This window comes from Salvia hispanica, chromosome 5 (assembly GCF_023119035.1).
Source record: "Salvia hispanica cultivar TCC Black 2014 chromosome 5, UniMelb_Shisp_WGS_1.0, whole genome shotgun sequence".
In the NCBI taxonomy this organism is placed as follows: Eukaryota; Viridiplantae; Streptophyta; class Magnoliopsida; order Lamiales; family Lamiaceae; genus Salvia; species Salvia hispanica.
The window spans coordinates 7,218,422-7,232,719 of NC_062969.1; the positions used below are offsets into that span (position 1 = coordinate 7,218,422).

The following is a 14,298-nucleotide window of genomic DNA, read 5'->3' on the forward strand; positions in this document are numbered from 1 at the left end:
ATTTAACAAATATTTAGTGTCTTTATTTTTCCGTTAATAGCACAAATCAAAATGCCTTGCTCACTTAAAAGTGCTTATATTGGTTCTTCAGCATTTTAGAAATGGCTTCAAATGTTTGAAAGCATATCATTAATTTTGAACTTTTGATACTTGTTTTTTTTTATACATATCATCAATATATACTTGTTTTTTGAGAAGGGTAAATTTATTTCTATTAAATAAATTATAGAAATGAATATAAGCTATATTTTTAATTTATTTAAACTTGCCAAAATAATCACCATAAAATTAAGTTTGTGCTATAATATAAAATAATTGTTTCAATATTAATTAAAATTCTAGTTATGTTCTGAGTCTTATGACAATTGCCTATATATTCAAAAGTACAGCCGAAATTGGCCCACATAGTGCGACCCAACCAAAAACCCTTAGATCTGGCCCATTTACCTTCGTATGTAAAAATAGTAATACTCCGTAGTTACTTTTATATATATTAGTATTACTTTTATTTATAAAAATCTTACTTTTAAAAATACTCTACTTTCACCTAAACAAATAGTCTTGATTCCGACGGTATGAGTTTTATCACAAAATAATGCAATCCACCTCATTAGAGAAAAAATTACTATAACTAATTTTGGTAGACACCCAAAATGAAAAATAGGACTTTATGATAGTATGTAAGACCAAATATTGTATTACTTTTATTTAGTATAATAATATGAATTTGTAAGAGTTACAAGGCACTGGAATATACACCACTAAATTATACGCAGTACAAAATATTGGTGTGCATGTGATTTGCTGCTTTTATATTTTTGAGCTGACTTTATGACTTTAGCAGCATTTGCAAAAAATGAGATCTTCAATAAAAGCAACTTCTTCCTCATGAAGCAAACAACACATTCAACCCTACTTGAAGTCAAATTCCTTTCTTCATTGATTTCTTTTCCAAAAAGCACTCTACTTTTCCAGTCTTTGTCTTTTGCTTTCACCTAACTCAGTTTTAGCATACATTAGTCACAAATTACACTCCTATGAAGACCTATAGTTTGGACAAAAAGTACTACTAGTATAAAATTAGGAAAAACTACATCTTCACATATATATTGGGATGAAAATATATAGGTTAATTTGATGTGCTTTACTACAACCTGTCCTAATTGTTTTCAATATAAGAATTGAATAAAAGAATTGGTGTTGGAGCATTGAACTTTAGATGTCAGCACGTCAGTCCATAATTTAAAATGACTGATAAGAAAGCCATCCTCACACATGTATTAGATAAATGCACAAAGCAAACAGAAAAGGTTGAATTGTTGGAAATCAATACTTCTTTTTTGTAGAAAAAGGTGACCAATCAACATATATAGTACTACTACCATTATTTTTATCATCCAAAATCCACGCTCAATATCTTAAGTTACTTAGCCAAAAAGAAACCAGTAGTTTGAATTTTATGTAACACTAGTCTCTCAATTCCATCTCTATATATCCGTCCATGCAACATTGCAACCACACTACAAACACTCTCTCTATCTCTAATGGACAAGATGAATTTTGTTAGAGATGGAGGGAGAAAATTGCCTCCTGGATTTAGGTTTGAGCCTACGGAAGAAGAGATCGTGTTCCAGTACTTGTCGCGTAAAACATTCTCACATCCTCTCCCGGCTCTTGTCATTCCAGAAATCGACGTTTTTAGTCTGGATCCATGGCATCTTGCAGGTAATTTTTTTTTTAATTGCATTATTTGCATGCATATATGTTTTTATATACTAATTCAATTTTATTGTGAAGGTGATTCGGATTCGGAGGAGGATATGTATTTCTTCAGTAATGCTCATGGGTGCGAAGATGAGAGTGGGAGAGTAACACCTTCGGGTGTTTGGAAGGTGAATGGATCGTCTAAACAGATCGCTAATTCTTCGAAAAGAATGCCAATAGTTGGGACTAAGAAATCTCTGGTTTTCTACATGAGATCAAGCACCAAGAATGTTGCAACTCATTGGATCATGCATCAATACTGCATTGCCCTTCCACAACAGGAACAGGTTCATATACTATAAAAAAAATATTTCCCTTTATTTCTCGGGCAAATTAAAATTAATTGTGTTATGTTTTTTACTTTGTCAGAATAATTGTTTGGTTCGAATTGGAGAGTGGAGTTTGTGCCGTATATTTATGAAGAAAGGAGGCAGGCAAGTTGAGGGTGATGATGATGAAGCAGATTCTTATTCTGCTTCATCATCTTCTCCCAATTATGATTCTACTATTTTCAATGAGGTCTCTTCATCACATAATTATTAAGAAAGTTTACCGTTTTGTAATGTGCTGCAACTTTAGACTAGCAAAAAATAGCACTAGAGGAAAAGGTGGTCTCATCTGATTGAGCTGTGTCTGTGTAAAGCTTCATTTAATTATTTGCATTGACTAGCAAGTCAAGTTACACAAGCAATCAAATTTATTTTAATATATTTCCATCAGTATTAGTGGTTTGATGATAATGCGGTATTGTTATATGATATCCGATTTGGTTCTTCGGCTAGAGCGTTACTATTAATTTACTAGAGTTGCAACCACCTGGTCTTATATTACTATTAATCAGTGATTAATCTAGTCAAGTGCTGATTTGTTGTTTTATAGTACTATTTAGTTAGAGTGTTACTATTAATTTATTGGTTATATATCTAATGCACGTGTTAATTTCCTTTAAAATTAGTGCTTATGATTACATTATACATTCTATCTGTGTATGTACGCTCTAATTAACTACTCCCTCCGTATACAAATAAAAGTTTCGTTTTTCCATTTTAGTCCGTGCACTAATAAAAGTCTCAGCTCATTTTTACTATAAATGATAATAGGGTCTCATATTTCATCGACTCATTTCACCCGCGTTTCATTTAAAACTAATATGATACAATATTGGAAATTACTTGTTTTATTGTATCTCAGTATCCCCTCCAATTATATTCCAAACAAACATAAGTACCTACTTTTCTGTTTCAGCTGTGACTATATTATATTGGATGCGATGATTAGAGATAATGATTTATCATTAAAGACGACAAACTTAATTAAAAATGCTTTCGTGAGAGATCGGCCTTCTTCTCAATTCTTATAAATTTTATTTTAACTAATTATTAAATTTGATTCGAGACATAATAAACTCTAGCGAGGGGAGTGATCAATTGCTAACTCATCATTTAATTGCTAACTACAACTAATTTAAGGCCATATGATTTTAGAAAACGTGTGGTCTACAATTTGCCACATATAATTTTTATTTTTATTAATTAGGATTTTGGATGAAAATGTCAATATAGTGTTTCGAAAATATCAACACAATGATTTAAGAATGTCAACACAATGCTTTAAGAATGTTAACTCATTGCTTATATTGACATTTTATATGTATTATATTGACATATTTTATATAGTATGTTGACATTTCTGCTGTACGAAAAAATTAAAAAATTTCAAAAAAAATTTCAAATTTTGATATCGGAACATATGCATGTAGGATACCGTTGGAATCCTTATAAAATTATCTTTAATTTGATATATGTTATATGAATTTAAAGTTTTGGAATTTCTTTTAAAAATTAATTATAACTAATTTTGTAGTTAATTGACATTAATACCCCTATTGATATTATAACACACCCCTCTCTAGCTAATTGAGGAAATTATAAATCTAAATTAAAACTTAAAAATTTAATCAGAGTTAATTGAGTTTTTCAATTGGATTTATTGGGATCAATTTTGTCAAACCATGAGTTAATCTAAATTAGTACTCGTACAAATTATTTTACAAATCAAATATAGTTAATTTAACATGTGTCACACCAAACACGCAAAATAAATAAACAGAGAAATGTTAATGATTTAGTCCACTTATTTTAGTAGTCCACGTAACTACTCAAATCAAATGTACATCGCCATACGAAAAACACGTAGTTTCTGTTCTATCAGTTTGCATCACCAAGGAAAGTATACAACAACGGAATACACTTCTAATATTTGCCCTGCTTCCAAATTTCTCTTCTCAATACGGAAAACAAATCGATTCTTTTCTGGCCCCATTTCAGGTCTGTTGTATGGTTCAAGATTAGATTTTTATGATGGAAAATCTGATTTTTATTAATTTGTGATCGTTTTCTGTTTGACATGATCAGGCATTTGTGCTGAAGAGGTTTTAAAATGTTGGGAATTTTAAGGCAAAGGGTAGCCGCCAAACTCAATCATGCTCTGGTAATATGCTGCTTTTCTAAGTATTGATGATTCTGGTTATTGAGAGATACAAATGGAGGGTGTTTATCATTTGCTATTTTCCTTTGATTTAGATGTACAATTCTATTTCATTTTTCTGATTTTTTTTGTCATGAAAGAATTTTGAGCAAGGGATTGGAGCAGTTGCGTTGAGGGCCTATTCTTCTTCCTCGGCCAATAAGGTAATGAGACTTTCTACGACTTTGAAATAGTGTATTTGATGAAGCATTGATGAATGGCTGGTAACTTTGATTTTTCTGGCAAATCATCACACATTCTGCTGCATTCGGTGATTTACGACAATATAGAAGCAATTTTACTGTCAATGTTCTTTTAGTCACCTTCTAAGGCTAGAATCAGAAAGTTGAAATGTGTACTAATGATGTTGTGATTTGAGGCACCATGTTCTTGTCATGTTAAATGATGGAGTATACTGATTCTTTGCCTTTTTTTGTAGATGACAGTGCGCGATGCTATAAATTCTGCACTTGATGAAGAAATGTCTGCTGATCCCAAAGTGTTTATGATGGGTGAAGAGGTACCGTTGAAGTTTTAACGGGGTTTATTATGAGTGGAAGAGGATATATCTATGTTTTTGGTTTTTACCTTGCTTGTTGACTTCCTTGATACTGCTTTCAGGTTGGTGAATACCAGGGTGCATATAAGGTTAGCGCTCGTTTCATTATTGCCTTAATGTTTTATGAAGAATCTACATGTTACAAACTAGCTTTGATTTATTGTTCTCTGTATTAGATCACCAAAGGCCTTCTGGATAAATACGGCCCTGAGAGGGTTGTTGATACACCCATCACAGAGGTTGGATTTTGTCATGTAGTCAGGATTCCGTTTGTTTTGATTGTGTTGTCATTATATAATGCTCGACCATGTACTCTTGTCTTAGGCTGGGTTCACTGGGATTGGAGTTGGTGCAGCATATCATGGTCTAAGGCCTGTGATCGAGTTCATGACTTTTAACTTCTCAATGCAGGTTAGATCTTTCAACTGTATGTGTTATGATGGAAACTGTATTTTGTCATGTAGTTATGTTATTCTATCGGTTAGAATAGAGGAGTCCATCGACCGAGACGTTTTATTTTTTCAGTTCGATTAATTTGAGTGGCATTTGTTGACTGATATGTGGATGCATTTTAAGACTAGCAATGTTACTAGACCTTGAAAATGACTGAACAAAGATAATTGGTCAAACTGTCAAAGGTGAAACTAAGAATGTAACCATGTTTATTTCAGGCCATCGACCACATCATCAATTCTGCTGCAAAATCAAATTACATGTCTGCTGGGCAGATATCAGTTCCCATTGTTTTCAGGGGCCCGAATGGTGCTGCATCTGGTGTGGGTGCTCAACACTCTCAGGTATCAATTTGGCTACTGCCCACTGCAGCTATGCTAAATGTACACTATTTAGGTTCCTCTTCTCAATGAGATGTAAGTTATAAGTGGCTCTGTACCTATGTCTTAAACTTAACTTGGTGTCACTAATCAGGAAAGTGGCTATTGTAGCTGCTGAAATTGGCTTTCTCTTGGTGCCTATGACCTAAAATGCAAGAAGTAATGTTTAAGAAATGCAGGAATTGGATACTTTCCCTTCCTTTGACAAAACAAGCAAGGGTCCAAAATTTCGAAAAACAGTGACAAGGAAAAGAATGTACTCCCTCCGTCCCAGAGAAGTTGGCATACTTTGAAAATGGCACGGGATTTTAGGAGGTTTTGTTTTGTGTGTTAAATGGAGAGAGAAAATATAATTTTTATATTCATGTGAGAGAGAACTTTTTCCAAAAAGGGAAATGTGACATCTTTTGTGGGACAAACTAAAAAGGAAAGTGTGTCATCTTTTGTGGGACGGAGGGAGTACTACTTATCAAAAAGAGAAAATAAAAAGAAGTGAGAAATGAATACATTTTATGACATTACTGATTATTAGTTATGCTGCTAAGATATAAGCTATAATCACTCAAGTTATTCTATAATGGGCTGGAAGAGTGGGCGCTGAAGGTCTTCTTTCTTGGGTAATTTTTTTTGCATTTACGGGACAGAATGATAGACGGAAGAATTAGTTGTCGAGTAGGCCTCTTTCAGCATATCCTGGTTGTGGAGATAAAATTTGGCACACATTAGTTCTTTCATCACAAGCTGAGTCTTGCACCCCTTTCTTTCAGTGCTATGCAGCATGGTTTGGTTCATGCCCTGGACTAAAAGTCTTGGCTCCATATTCTGCCGAAGACGCTCGAGGCTTGCTTAAAGCTGCCATAAGGGACCCTGATCCTGTTGTATTCCTTGAAAATGAACTGCTGTAAGTCGCACTGCATCATATAGTTCGTGTCAATCATGATATATGTTCATACGAAATTGACAGATATTTTTACCAATTTTATAAATGTCTTGTTTTCCCTGCGGATATAACTTTTCAGATATGGTGAATCATTTCCTGTCTCAGCTGAAACGCTTGATTCCAGTTTCTGTGTGCCTATCGGGAAAGCTAAGGTATATCGTTGAAGTACATTCTGATTTCTTTATATGTCTTAGATATTAAAAATAAAAACTTCTTGCCTGTAAAACATTGGTAGATTGAACGTGAAGGAAAGGACATAACAATCGTTGCTTACTCGAAGATGGTCGGCTTTTCTCTTCAGGTTTGTCATATATGGAGTATCTGTCAATTATTGTTATGAATTGTTTATATGCTTGGGTATGAATATAACTCTAAAAATATTACAGTATAATTTGTTTTCATCTATAACCAAATTATGAAAAGAAAAATATTTAAGGATGTAAAATTTTGTCTATATACTTTTGCCTCTTGAAGTGATTTTTCCTTTATATGTTAGGCTGCTGATATTCTTGCAAAAGAAGGGATAAATGCTGAGGTAACTTGGCCTTAACCTGTTCATGATTCCATATGCAGAGTTATAAACAGAAGTTGTTTTATTGTAATCTTTTTCGATGGTACCATCTGTTATTGCAGGTGATAAATCTCCGGTCCATCCGCCCTCTTGACAGATCTGCTATAAATGCTTCTGTTAGGAAAACAAATAGGATTGTGACTGTCGAAGAAGGATTCCCTCAACATGGTGTCGGTGCTGAGATCTGGTCATTTTCCTTAATATATATCCATCCTCTTTCTTCTTCTCTTTAGCCAAGCTTCCTCCCTCTCCATCGGTTTGTATTCAATCATCGTCTTTATTTCTTCAGTGCTACTGTTGTGGAAGATAGCTTCGAGTATCTTGATGCACCTGTTGAGAGGATTGCCGGGGCTGATGTTCCCACGCCTTATGCTGCGAATATTGAGAGAATGGCTTTTCCACAGGTTTGTGCTTCTTCTTTTCCACTTTTTCTACTTTACTAAACAACTTTCCAACTCGAACTTAGCTCACAATTTTGTATGTTGTCAGGTCGAAGACATTGTTCGGGCAGCAAAAAGAGCCTGCTACAGGTCAAGATAATCAGCTACATAAGGATTCTGGTGTTCTTCTGTGAAGATCATTATTTTGGCACGCATCTCTTTCGCAGGGAAATGTTCGATGATTCCCCAGTGTCAGGGCTGACAAGATCGCGACACGGACTACCCACGAGAAATAAGTTTCTGAGCCATGCTTTTCTTTTTTAGCAATTTTGGGGCATGTTAATCTGTTGCAACAATTTAATTGAAGGAAGAGGCAGATGCTTCTGCACACTCTTTTATGTAGGGCTTTATTATATTTGGAGACATTCTCTTATCCTTTTTCTTTGGTTTGTGTGTGAGTGTGTGTTAAAGTTTTGTAAATGATTTTCTGGTATATGATTATGCTGAAAATGGAAATGTTTGTTAGTGGCTGAAAGGCTAATTCAATGGCAGCCTGAGTAGTGACTTTTGGATATTTTCAGAAATTAACAGAAAAGTATTTCCCACTGATCTTACCATTTAAAAGGTGAAAAAAAAAACATACATAAATGCACAAGAGTAGTACAAATGATTCTCAATGATATGGATTTGCTATGTTGCACTTTAATATACATAAATCAAATAATGCAAACAGATGACCTTGAATGGAACATGATGATTCTGACTACACAAAAACACACAACATTCAAAATTTTGTGTACAAACTGTGACCTTCCTCTAAATCTCTCTACCTTCGATCCCTGCTATTGTCCAAAACTACTCGCCTCCGACTGAACCCGAAATCCCAGGCAAAGGAGGAGGGATACAACGCGTTCATGAAGCTCCGAGCAGGAGCCCTATGTGGCTCCTCCTTATCGTTCCTGCTTCTTGAAGTCGCAGCTTTTGATATGGTACTCCGTAGAGATCTTGAAGACCTCCGGTCAAATATTGAGGAGGCGAAAGAAGTTTCAGCTGCACTGAACGATAAAGGGCCGTTTCGAGATGCATCAAGAGGATGATTGCCCACAGCTGCATCCTGATGAGGCGGAGGAAATTTGTCGCTCTTGCTTTTGGCTTTGGCATCAGACATCATTCTCAACCTCTGCACAATATGTCGATGAATTAAATTTACAACTATTTGTTGTTTAGCCCGCAAAGAAAGAAAGACGAGTGTTTTGACATACATCTAAGTTTGGTTGCAGCTCTGCATTTGCTTCTGGAACTGGAATTGCTCGACTGGATTTGTCACGTACTCTAGTTCGTTTATTTCCCTCTGTGATGTGAGGTTTTTCACCTAAACCACGTTGCCTGCTCAAGCAGAACGCAGATGGTTAAAACAGTGTGAACAGTGGCTACAGAAAGGGAAGAAAGTGAGAGTACCTTCTAGATTCTTCATCTCTCAATTTTATATCCATTTCCTTGCTTGGAGGGAATTTAGGCAAGCTTGACGGCTCACATGCATATGGTTCGGTGGTGAAAAACTGGCCATAGACGGAATATCAGTTACGACTGAGAGAAAATGCCAATTTTAAATGCAAAGAGGAGTAACGAAAGAAGCAAAGAGTATTATCTGAAGTAAACAAAACAAGTGGTTTTGCTTAGATTGTAATATATTGAGATACCTTAACATTGAAAAAGTTGAGGTTACAGAATTTAGCAGCAAAGATAAAGATAACCCTTTTTTCGTTTTTAACTTCTATAATATGGTTGAAGGTTGCTTACTTCAGTATTTAACGCTTCAGTGGCACTGCATCGTGCATCGGGATCAATGGCAAGAAGCGTTTCTGTGAGAGCGAGAGCAGATGGTGGAAAATCCTTGAAGGTTTCTGCTAAGCAACGCTTGTAAGGTTGCTGGGGTTTATAAAGCGTCGCATTCGGCAATTTAGATTTCCTCCAGTATTCCTCGGGTGGAGAACCACATAGTTTAAATATCTTGTGCAGTTGTTCAACCTAAGTGACAAAGACAAATATGAAACTCAGAGTAAAATCTATCATTCATTTAGAATATGAACAAAGCATTAGATTAAAGAGCCATAACATAGAAATGACTATTTAACAGCTCAATAAGAATCATCATGCAACTAACGTTGATACCTCTGTACGCCCCCGCATTATAGGTTTGCCGGCAAATAATTCTGCTAGAATACATCCAGCGCTCCACAAATCAACACCAACACCATAACGAGTGGCCCCAAGCAAAAGTTCAGGAGGACGATACCAAAGGGTCACAACACGGCTTGTCATGGGCCGCTTGCTTTCAGGATTGAAGAAAGAAGCTAGTCCGAAATCAGCTATTCTTAAGGTTCCTTCATTGTCAATAAGCAAGTTAGAGCACTTGATATCACGATGTAGGACACCATTGTTGTGGCAGTGCTCTAGACCAGAAAGCAATTGTTTCATATAGCATTTCACCTGCACTGGAAACGTAAGTGATCAATAATCATCTATCTGTGTGATTAAAGCAAGCTGAGATTGGTAGAGAACTTGAGGCAAAGATAACATCAGATGACGATAGTCTTTGTCAAGAAAATCAGGAGAAAGCTATCAAATTGGTACATGCTTTTCTCAAACTTAGAGAGGTTTTGACTACCATATAAATTGGCATCCATTTGATAATTCATGTTCTTCAATGCATTTTTTTTTTTGTAATCATAGAAACGAAAAAAGGGTTCCTTCCAGGTATAGCTCATTACTTCAGATTATTAATATAGTACTATGCTATATGCAGATTTTCATTCTAAATTAGACCAACACGAATTATTTTCTTATGCAGAATGCATGTCTTTTTATCCAAGAACTACAAATGCTTAGGGCTACAGTAATGGAAAACTTACAAGTATGTTTTAGAAGATGAATTGAAAGTCAAAACTTCTTTCCCAAGAACGCCTGCCTATGCCAAGTTCAAAAATATTCTCACAAATTTTTATGAAACAACAAGAGATAGGTACTAATATTAGCCACTTATCTTGTTTTCCTTTAAGAAAGGCAAATTACAGGTTATTAACTGTATCAAATTGTTAGAAGCACACAATCCCAACACCAGAAAAAGTTGCAGTATTAATTGTATTTGAATTTAACTCATACTGTTTAAGCCATGTCATACCCCTATGCTCTAATAACCACTAAAAAGGAACTCCAAGGATTGGGACCAGTGATGGAGAAAGGTTTATCAGTAGCATCCAAAAAGCACATGATTCAAACATACAAGACAAATATGAGCATATAATCCAATCACCAAGGTCACACCACAACCCAGTAGTACAAAATCATCTGTTACTAAAACTATGCATCCTATGTGAGCCTAAAGATCCAAGAACAAGAGAGCTGCCCATATAGGACCCTCGTTATAGACATTTACAGACATGCCTCAGTCATAACTAGAAACAACATGTATTATTCAAAAATGCCAACCAGACAATGCCATAACCCACAAAGACACACATTCACTAGACCTGCAACACGAACATGTCATGATGGCCAATCATTCAAAAGCATTGCACGCAGGCTAACTCAAAAAGGCATTCAACTTTTCCACAAAACTAACTTACCTGGGGCTCAGTGAACTTGGCATTTTGGAATGCAGTAAGACCGGCAAGATCATGCTCCATATACTCAAAAATAAGGTACAGACTGCTCGACATCCTAGAAATCGCCACACCTTCAAGCTTAATCACATTGGGGTGATCCAGCCTCCTCAACACGAGTATCTCTCGCGCCATGAACCTTACGGTCTCGGGCTCTAAGTTATCGAATCTTACTTTCTTCAAGGCCACAATCTTTCCAGTGACCAAGTCCTTAGCCTTATACACATTGCTATAGGTCCCCTGCCCTATCTGCACAATTTCACCTAACTCTTTAATTCATAATCTAAACCTAGAATTCATAAAGCAAGAAAACCAATTAAACTCAATCAATTTACACAGGTGTGTGTCCTTCTTCAAATTGTTGTACCTTGTCAGAGAAATTGAGCACTATTCTACATTGGTTGCATTACATAGTTGTACCTTATCAATCTTCTCGAAGGTGCTAGCGCGTCGAGGTTTCCAATCCTTGATAGCGTGGCCTGCGACGTCGTTTAGCCACGAAGGCCACTCCTCGCGGCCGGTGGAGACACCCCTCTTTAGCCGGAACTCCAGGGGGAACGGTGCCGCCGTCGACGTCTCAGCTGGAGCCTCCACGATCTTCTTATCCTTCCTCCTCTCCGCCACGGCGGCGGCGGTGGCGGTGGCGGCGGCGGCGGCTCCCGAATCCCGGCCCACATCACCGTTTTTCCTCCGGCGATCTTCTCTTTTCCTGGAAACTCCTTTAGCAAGAACACACCCCATAAATTCGGCCCCTTTTCAGCTCAATTATGTAAACTAGCGCTGCTCATTATACCAGAAGCCGCAGAGGCCCTGAGAATATTCCGGCAAAGAACAAAATAAAAATCGAATCTTTGTAGTTGTGGAATTACTGAAAAGTTGCAAAGAACTACTCCGCAATTAGTGCTCACTGAGGAGCCACAGAGAGAGAGAGAGAGAGAGAGAGGGGATTTTCGATTTAGAGCGATGGATTGAAATAGACAGGTAAAAAAGGAGACGAAGCATCAAAATTGAGAAAAAATAAGAATGGAATTGAGTAGTCAATTCGGTTGAGTAAGAAAAAAACAGAAACAATTAATAAAGAAGTATAGAAGGAACCAATTGTGTCGTGGCTGTCTGCAACTCTGCATTTATTGCGCTGTGTTGTTGAAAATTGAGCTTCGGTTTTCTTTCCCCTTTAAAAAACACGACTTAGTGTGTGTGATTTGAGAGAGAGAGAGGGGTGAATTGCAGGCGGGAGTGATGGAGGAACTAGGAAGGAAGGATCATGGAAAAAGGAAACTCATGTAAAAAGAAACGAATTTTCTTCTCTTCATTCATAAAGTAGATTATTTATTTTTCAAATTAAAATTAATTTGATTTAGTTATACGTATATATTCTAATAGTGGTCCCTAACTCTAATGCTAACATACTTAACAAATTACTCAAAATAAAAGATCTACTTACGAAAAGGGGGTTTGTTTCTTGACAATGAAAAAGCGAGTTGATTTTTTACCATGTTTTGATCGTTTTCACAATATATTAATGAGAAAAAAGGAAATACTGCGGTTGAATTTCTGTTTTAAAAAACCCAACTACAAAAGTTCTGCCAACTACGTACAAAGCATAAATAATTTTTTATTCTTTTTATTGAGTTGACATGAACAAGGATTACATGTATATCATGTCAACGCTCATAAATTTATTATACTATAATTGAACTATGCAATAGCGCGCCAACTCGGCTATTAATGAATTTTGCAATTAATGTATAATTTAAAATACGAGTTAAAATAATCAAAATCATTCATTTTTATATATAGTAAATGTTTGCAATAGCGCGCCAACCTCGACGACAAATGAATTATGCAATTAATTTGTTTTTAATGTACGTATAATAAAAGAAAAATATGAGTTAAAAATAATCAAAATCATTAAAAATAGTAGTCATTTTTATTAAAAGAACCAAATACCATCTACCACATGAAATAAAAGAAATCGTTTGCATATGATTCTTTAGATTTAACACACTATGTTGCTTTTATTGTATAATAAGTGGGGTATACAATAATCTAATAAAAAATCATTGTCTGAAGAAAATTTTTGTCGTACTAATAAGGTGAATACACTCGTCAACCGTCATAATTACCCTGTTGTGTTCACTGCCCCCCACTTTAATTTTTCTGCATAATCAATCATTTGATACTCTTAAAACTTATAGAAAAGAAAATTATTCACTTTCCAAAATTGTTTTAGTCCATGTGATGATCACTGGTATCTTCAATTTCCATCGGCCGTCATCATTATCTCTCTTTTTTTTTATGAATCTATTCAATATATGGGTGAGAGTTTAATTAATCAATACAGATTTCAATGTAAAATGATCGAAATATTAATATTGATTAACATAAACAAGTTCTAGGTAATCGAGCTAGGGCCGCAAATCTAGAGCGGTTAAATTATCGGCATAGTTATTTACTTTTTTCTTATCAAAACAGTATTAATCTAGTAGTGTACTAAATTACTAAATCATTTCTTCATAAATGAAAGAAGTGGTACTTAATCTACTAAATTAGTACTTAATCTTTTCATAATAAACCTTTGTTAGTGGTCCCAAGTTGAGCACGTGTTAATGGGCACAAAAGGTCTAATCACACTATAATCAACTTTTAACTTCATATCATTAATTTATTAAATGAGTGATGCCCTACGTTTCCTTTATCATGATAATATATCTCGTATAATTAGTGGGGAATATTTATTTTACCCTGGTAATTACAACAGATTAGGATCAAAGCAAAAATTATTAAACTATTCAAACTCATTGCCTCCATACCATGCACGGTGCACCTTGTGCGAACTTTAAAGAGTTTAATTTTCAAGCCACAAAAGATTTTGTATTTTGCCTGAAGCCATTTGATGGCTGATTCAAGTAAAATGGATTTATATGTTATTTGTCCACCAAAATGTAGTTAGTGAAGCAAAATGATCAATCATATTATAAGCATATGCGATGTGTATTTTCTCATTAAGTAATAAGTACATGTATAATTTGATGGAGAAAGAGAGAGAATATTAGCAATATC

At 35.3% G+C, this 14,298-nt stretch overlaps 3 protein-coding genes across 3 annotated transcripts; 2 read left to right on the forward strand and 1 right to left on the reverse strand.

Moving 5' to 3' along the window:
- The first annotated feature begins 1,470 nt into the window (after positions 1 to 1,470).
- Positions 1,471 to 2,579, forward strand: LOC125188924 (NAC domain-containing protein 83-like). Its single transcript, XM_048086024.1, has 3 exons — positions 1,471 to 1,725; positions 1,798 to 2,051; positions 2,134 to 2,579. The coding sequence occupies exons 1-3, from the start codon at positions 1,545 to 1,547 to the stop codon at positions 2,305 to 2,307; spliced, it is 609 nt and encodes a 202-aa protein (XP_047941981.1). The 5' UTR covers positions 1,471 to 1,544; the 3' UTR covers positions 2,308 to 2,579.
- A 1,355-nt stretch (positions 2,580 to 3,934) lies between these two features.
- Positions 3,935 to 7,998, forward strand: LOC125188922 (pyruvate dehydrogenase E1 component subunit beta-1, mitochondrial-like). The gene is made up of 15 exons (XM_048086023.1): positions 3,935 to 4,091; positions 4,179 to 4,254; positions 4,392 to 4,454; positions 4,730 to 4,810; positions 4,912 to 4,938; positions 5,026 to 5,088; positions 5,174 to 5,260; positions 5,521 to 5,646; positions 6,450 to 6,583; positions 6,702 to 6,774; positions 6,858 to 6,923; positions 7,119 to 7,157; positions 7,256 to 7,380; positions 7,483 to 7,597; positions 7,683 to 7,998. The coding sequence occupies exons 2-15, from the start codon at positions 4,204 to 4,206 to the stop codon at positions 7,731 to 7,733; spliced, it is 1,101 nt and encodes a 366-aa protein (XP_047941980.1). The 5' UTR covers positions 3,935 to 4,091; positions 4,179 to 4,203; the 3' UTR covers positions 7,734 to 7,998.
- A 233-nt stretch (positions 7,999 to 8,231) lies between these two features.
- On the reverse strand, positions 8,232 to 12,508 carry LOC125188921 (probable serine/threonine-protein kinase At1g54610). Its single transcript, XM_048086022.1, has 8 exons — positions 12,331 to 12,508; positions 11,656 to 12,045; positions 11,200 to 11,484; positions 9,746 to 10,063; positions 9,374 to 9,601; positions 9,032 to 9,132; positions 8,836 to 8,959; positions 8,232 to 8,753 (listed from the first exon to the last, which is right to left on the reverse strand). The coding sequence occupies exons 2-8, from the start codon at positions 11,974 to 11,976 to the stop codon at positions 8,400 to 8,402; spliced, it is 1,731 nt and encodes a 576-aa protein (XP_047941979.1). The 5' UTR covers positions 11,977 to 12,045; positions 12,331 to 12,508; the 3' UTR covers positions 8,232 to 8,399.
- Positions 12,509 to 14,298: the final 1,790 nt, after the last annotated feature.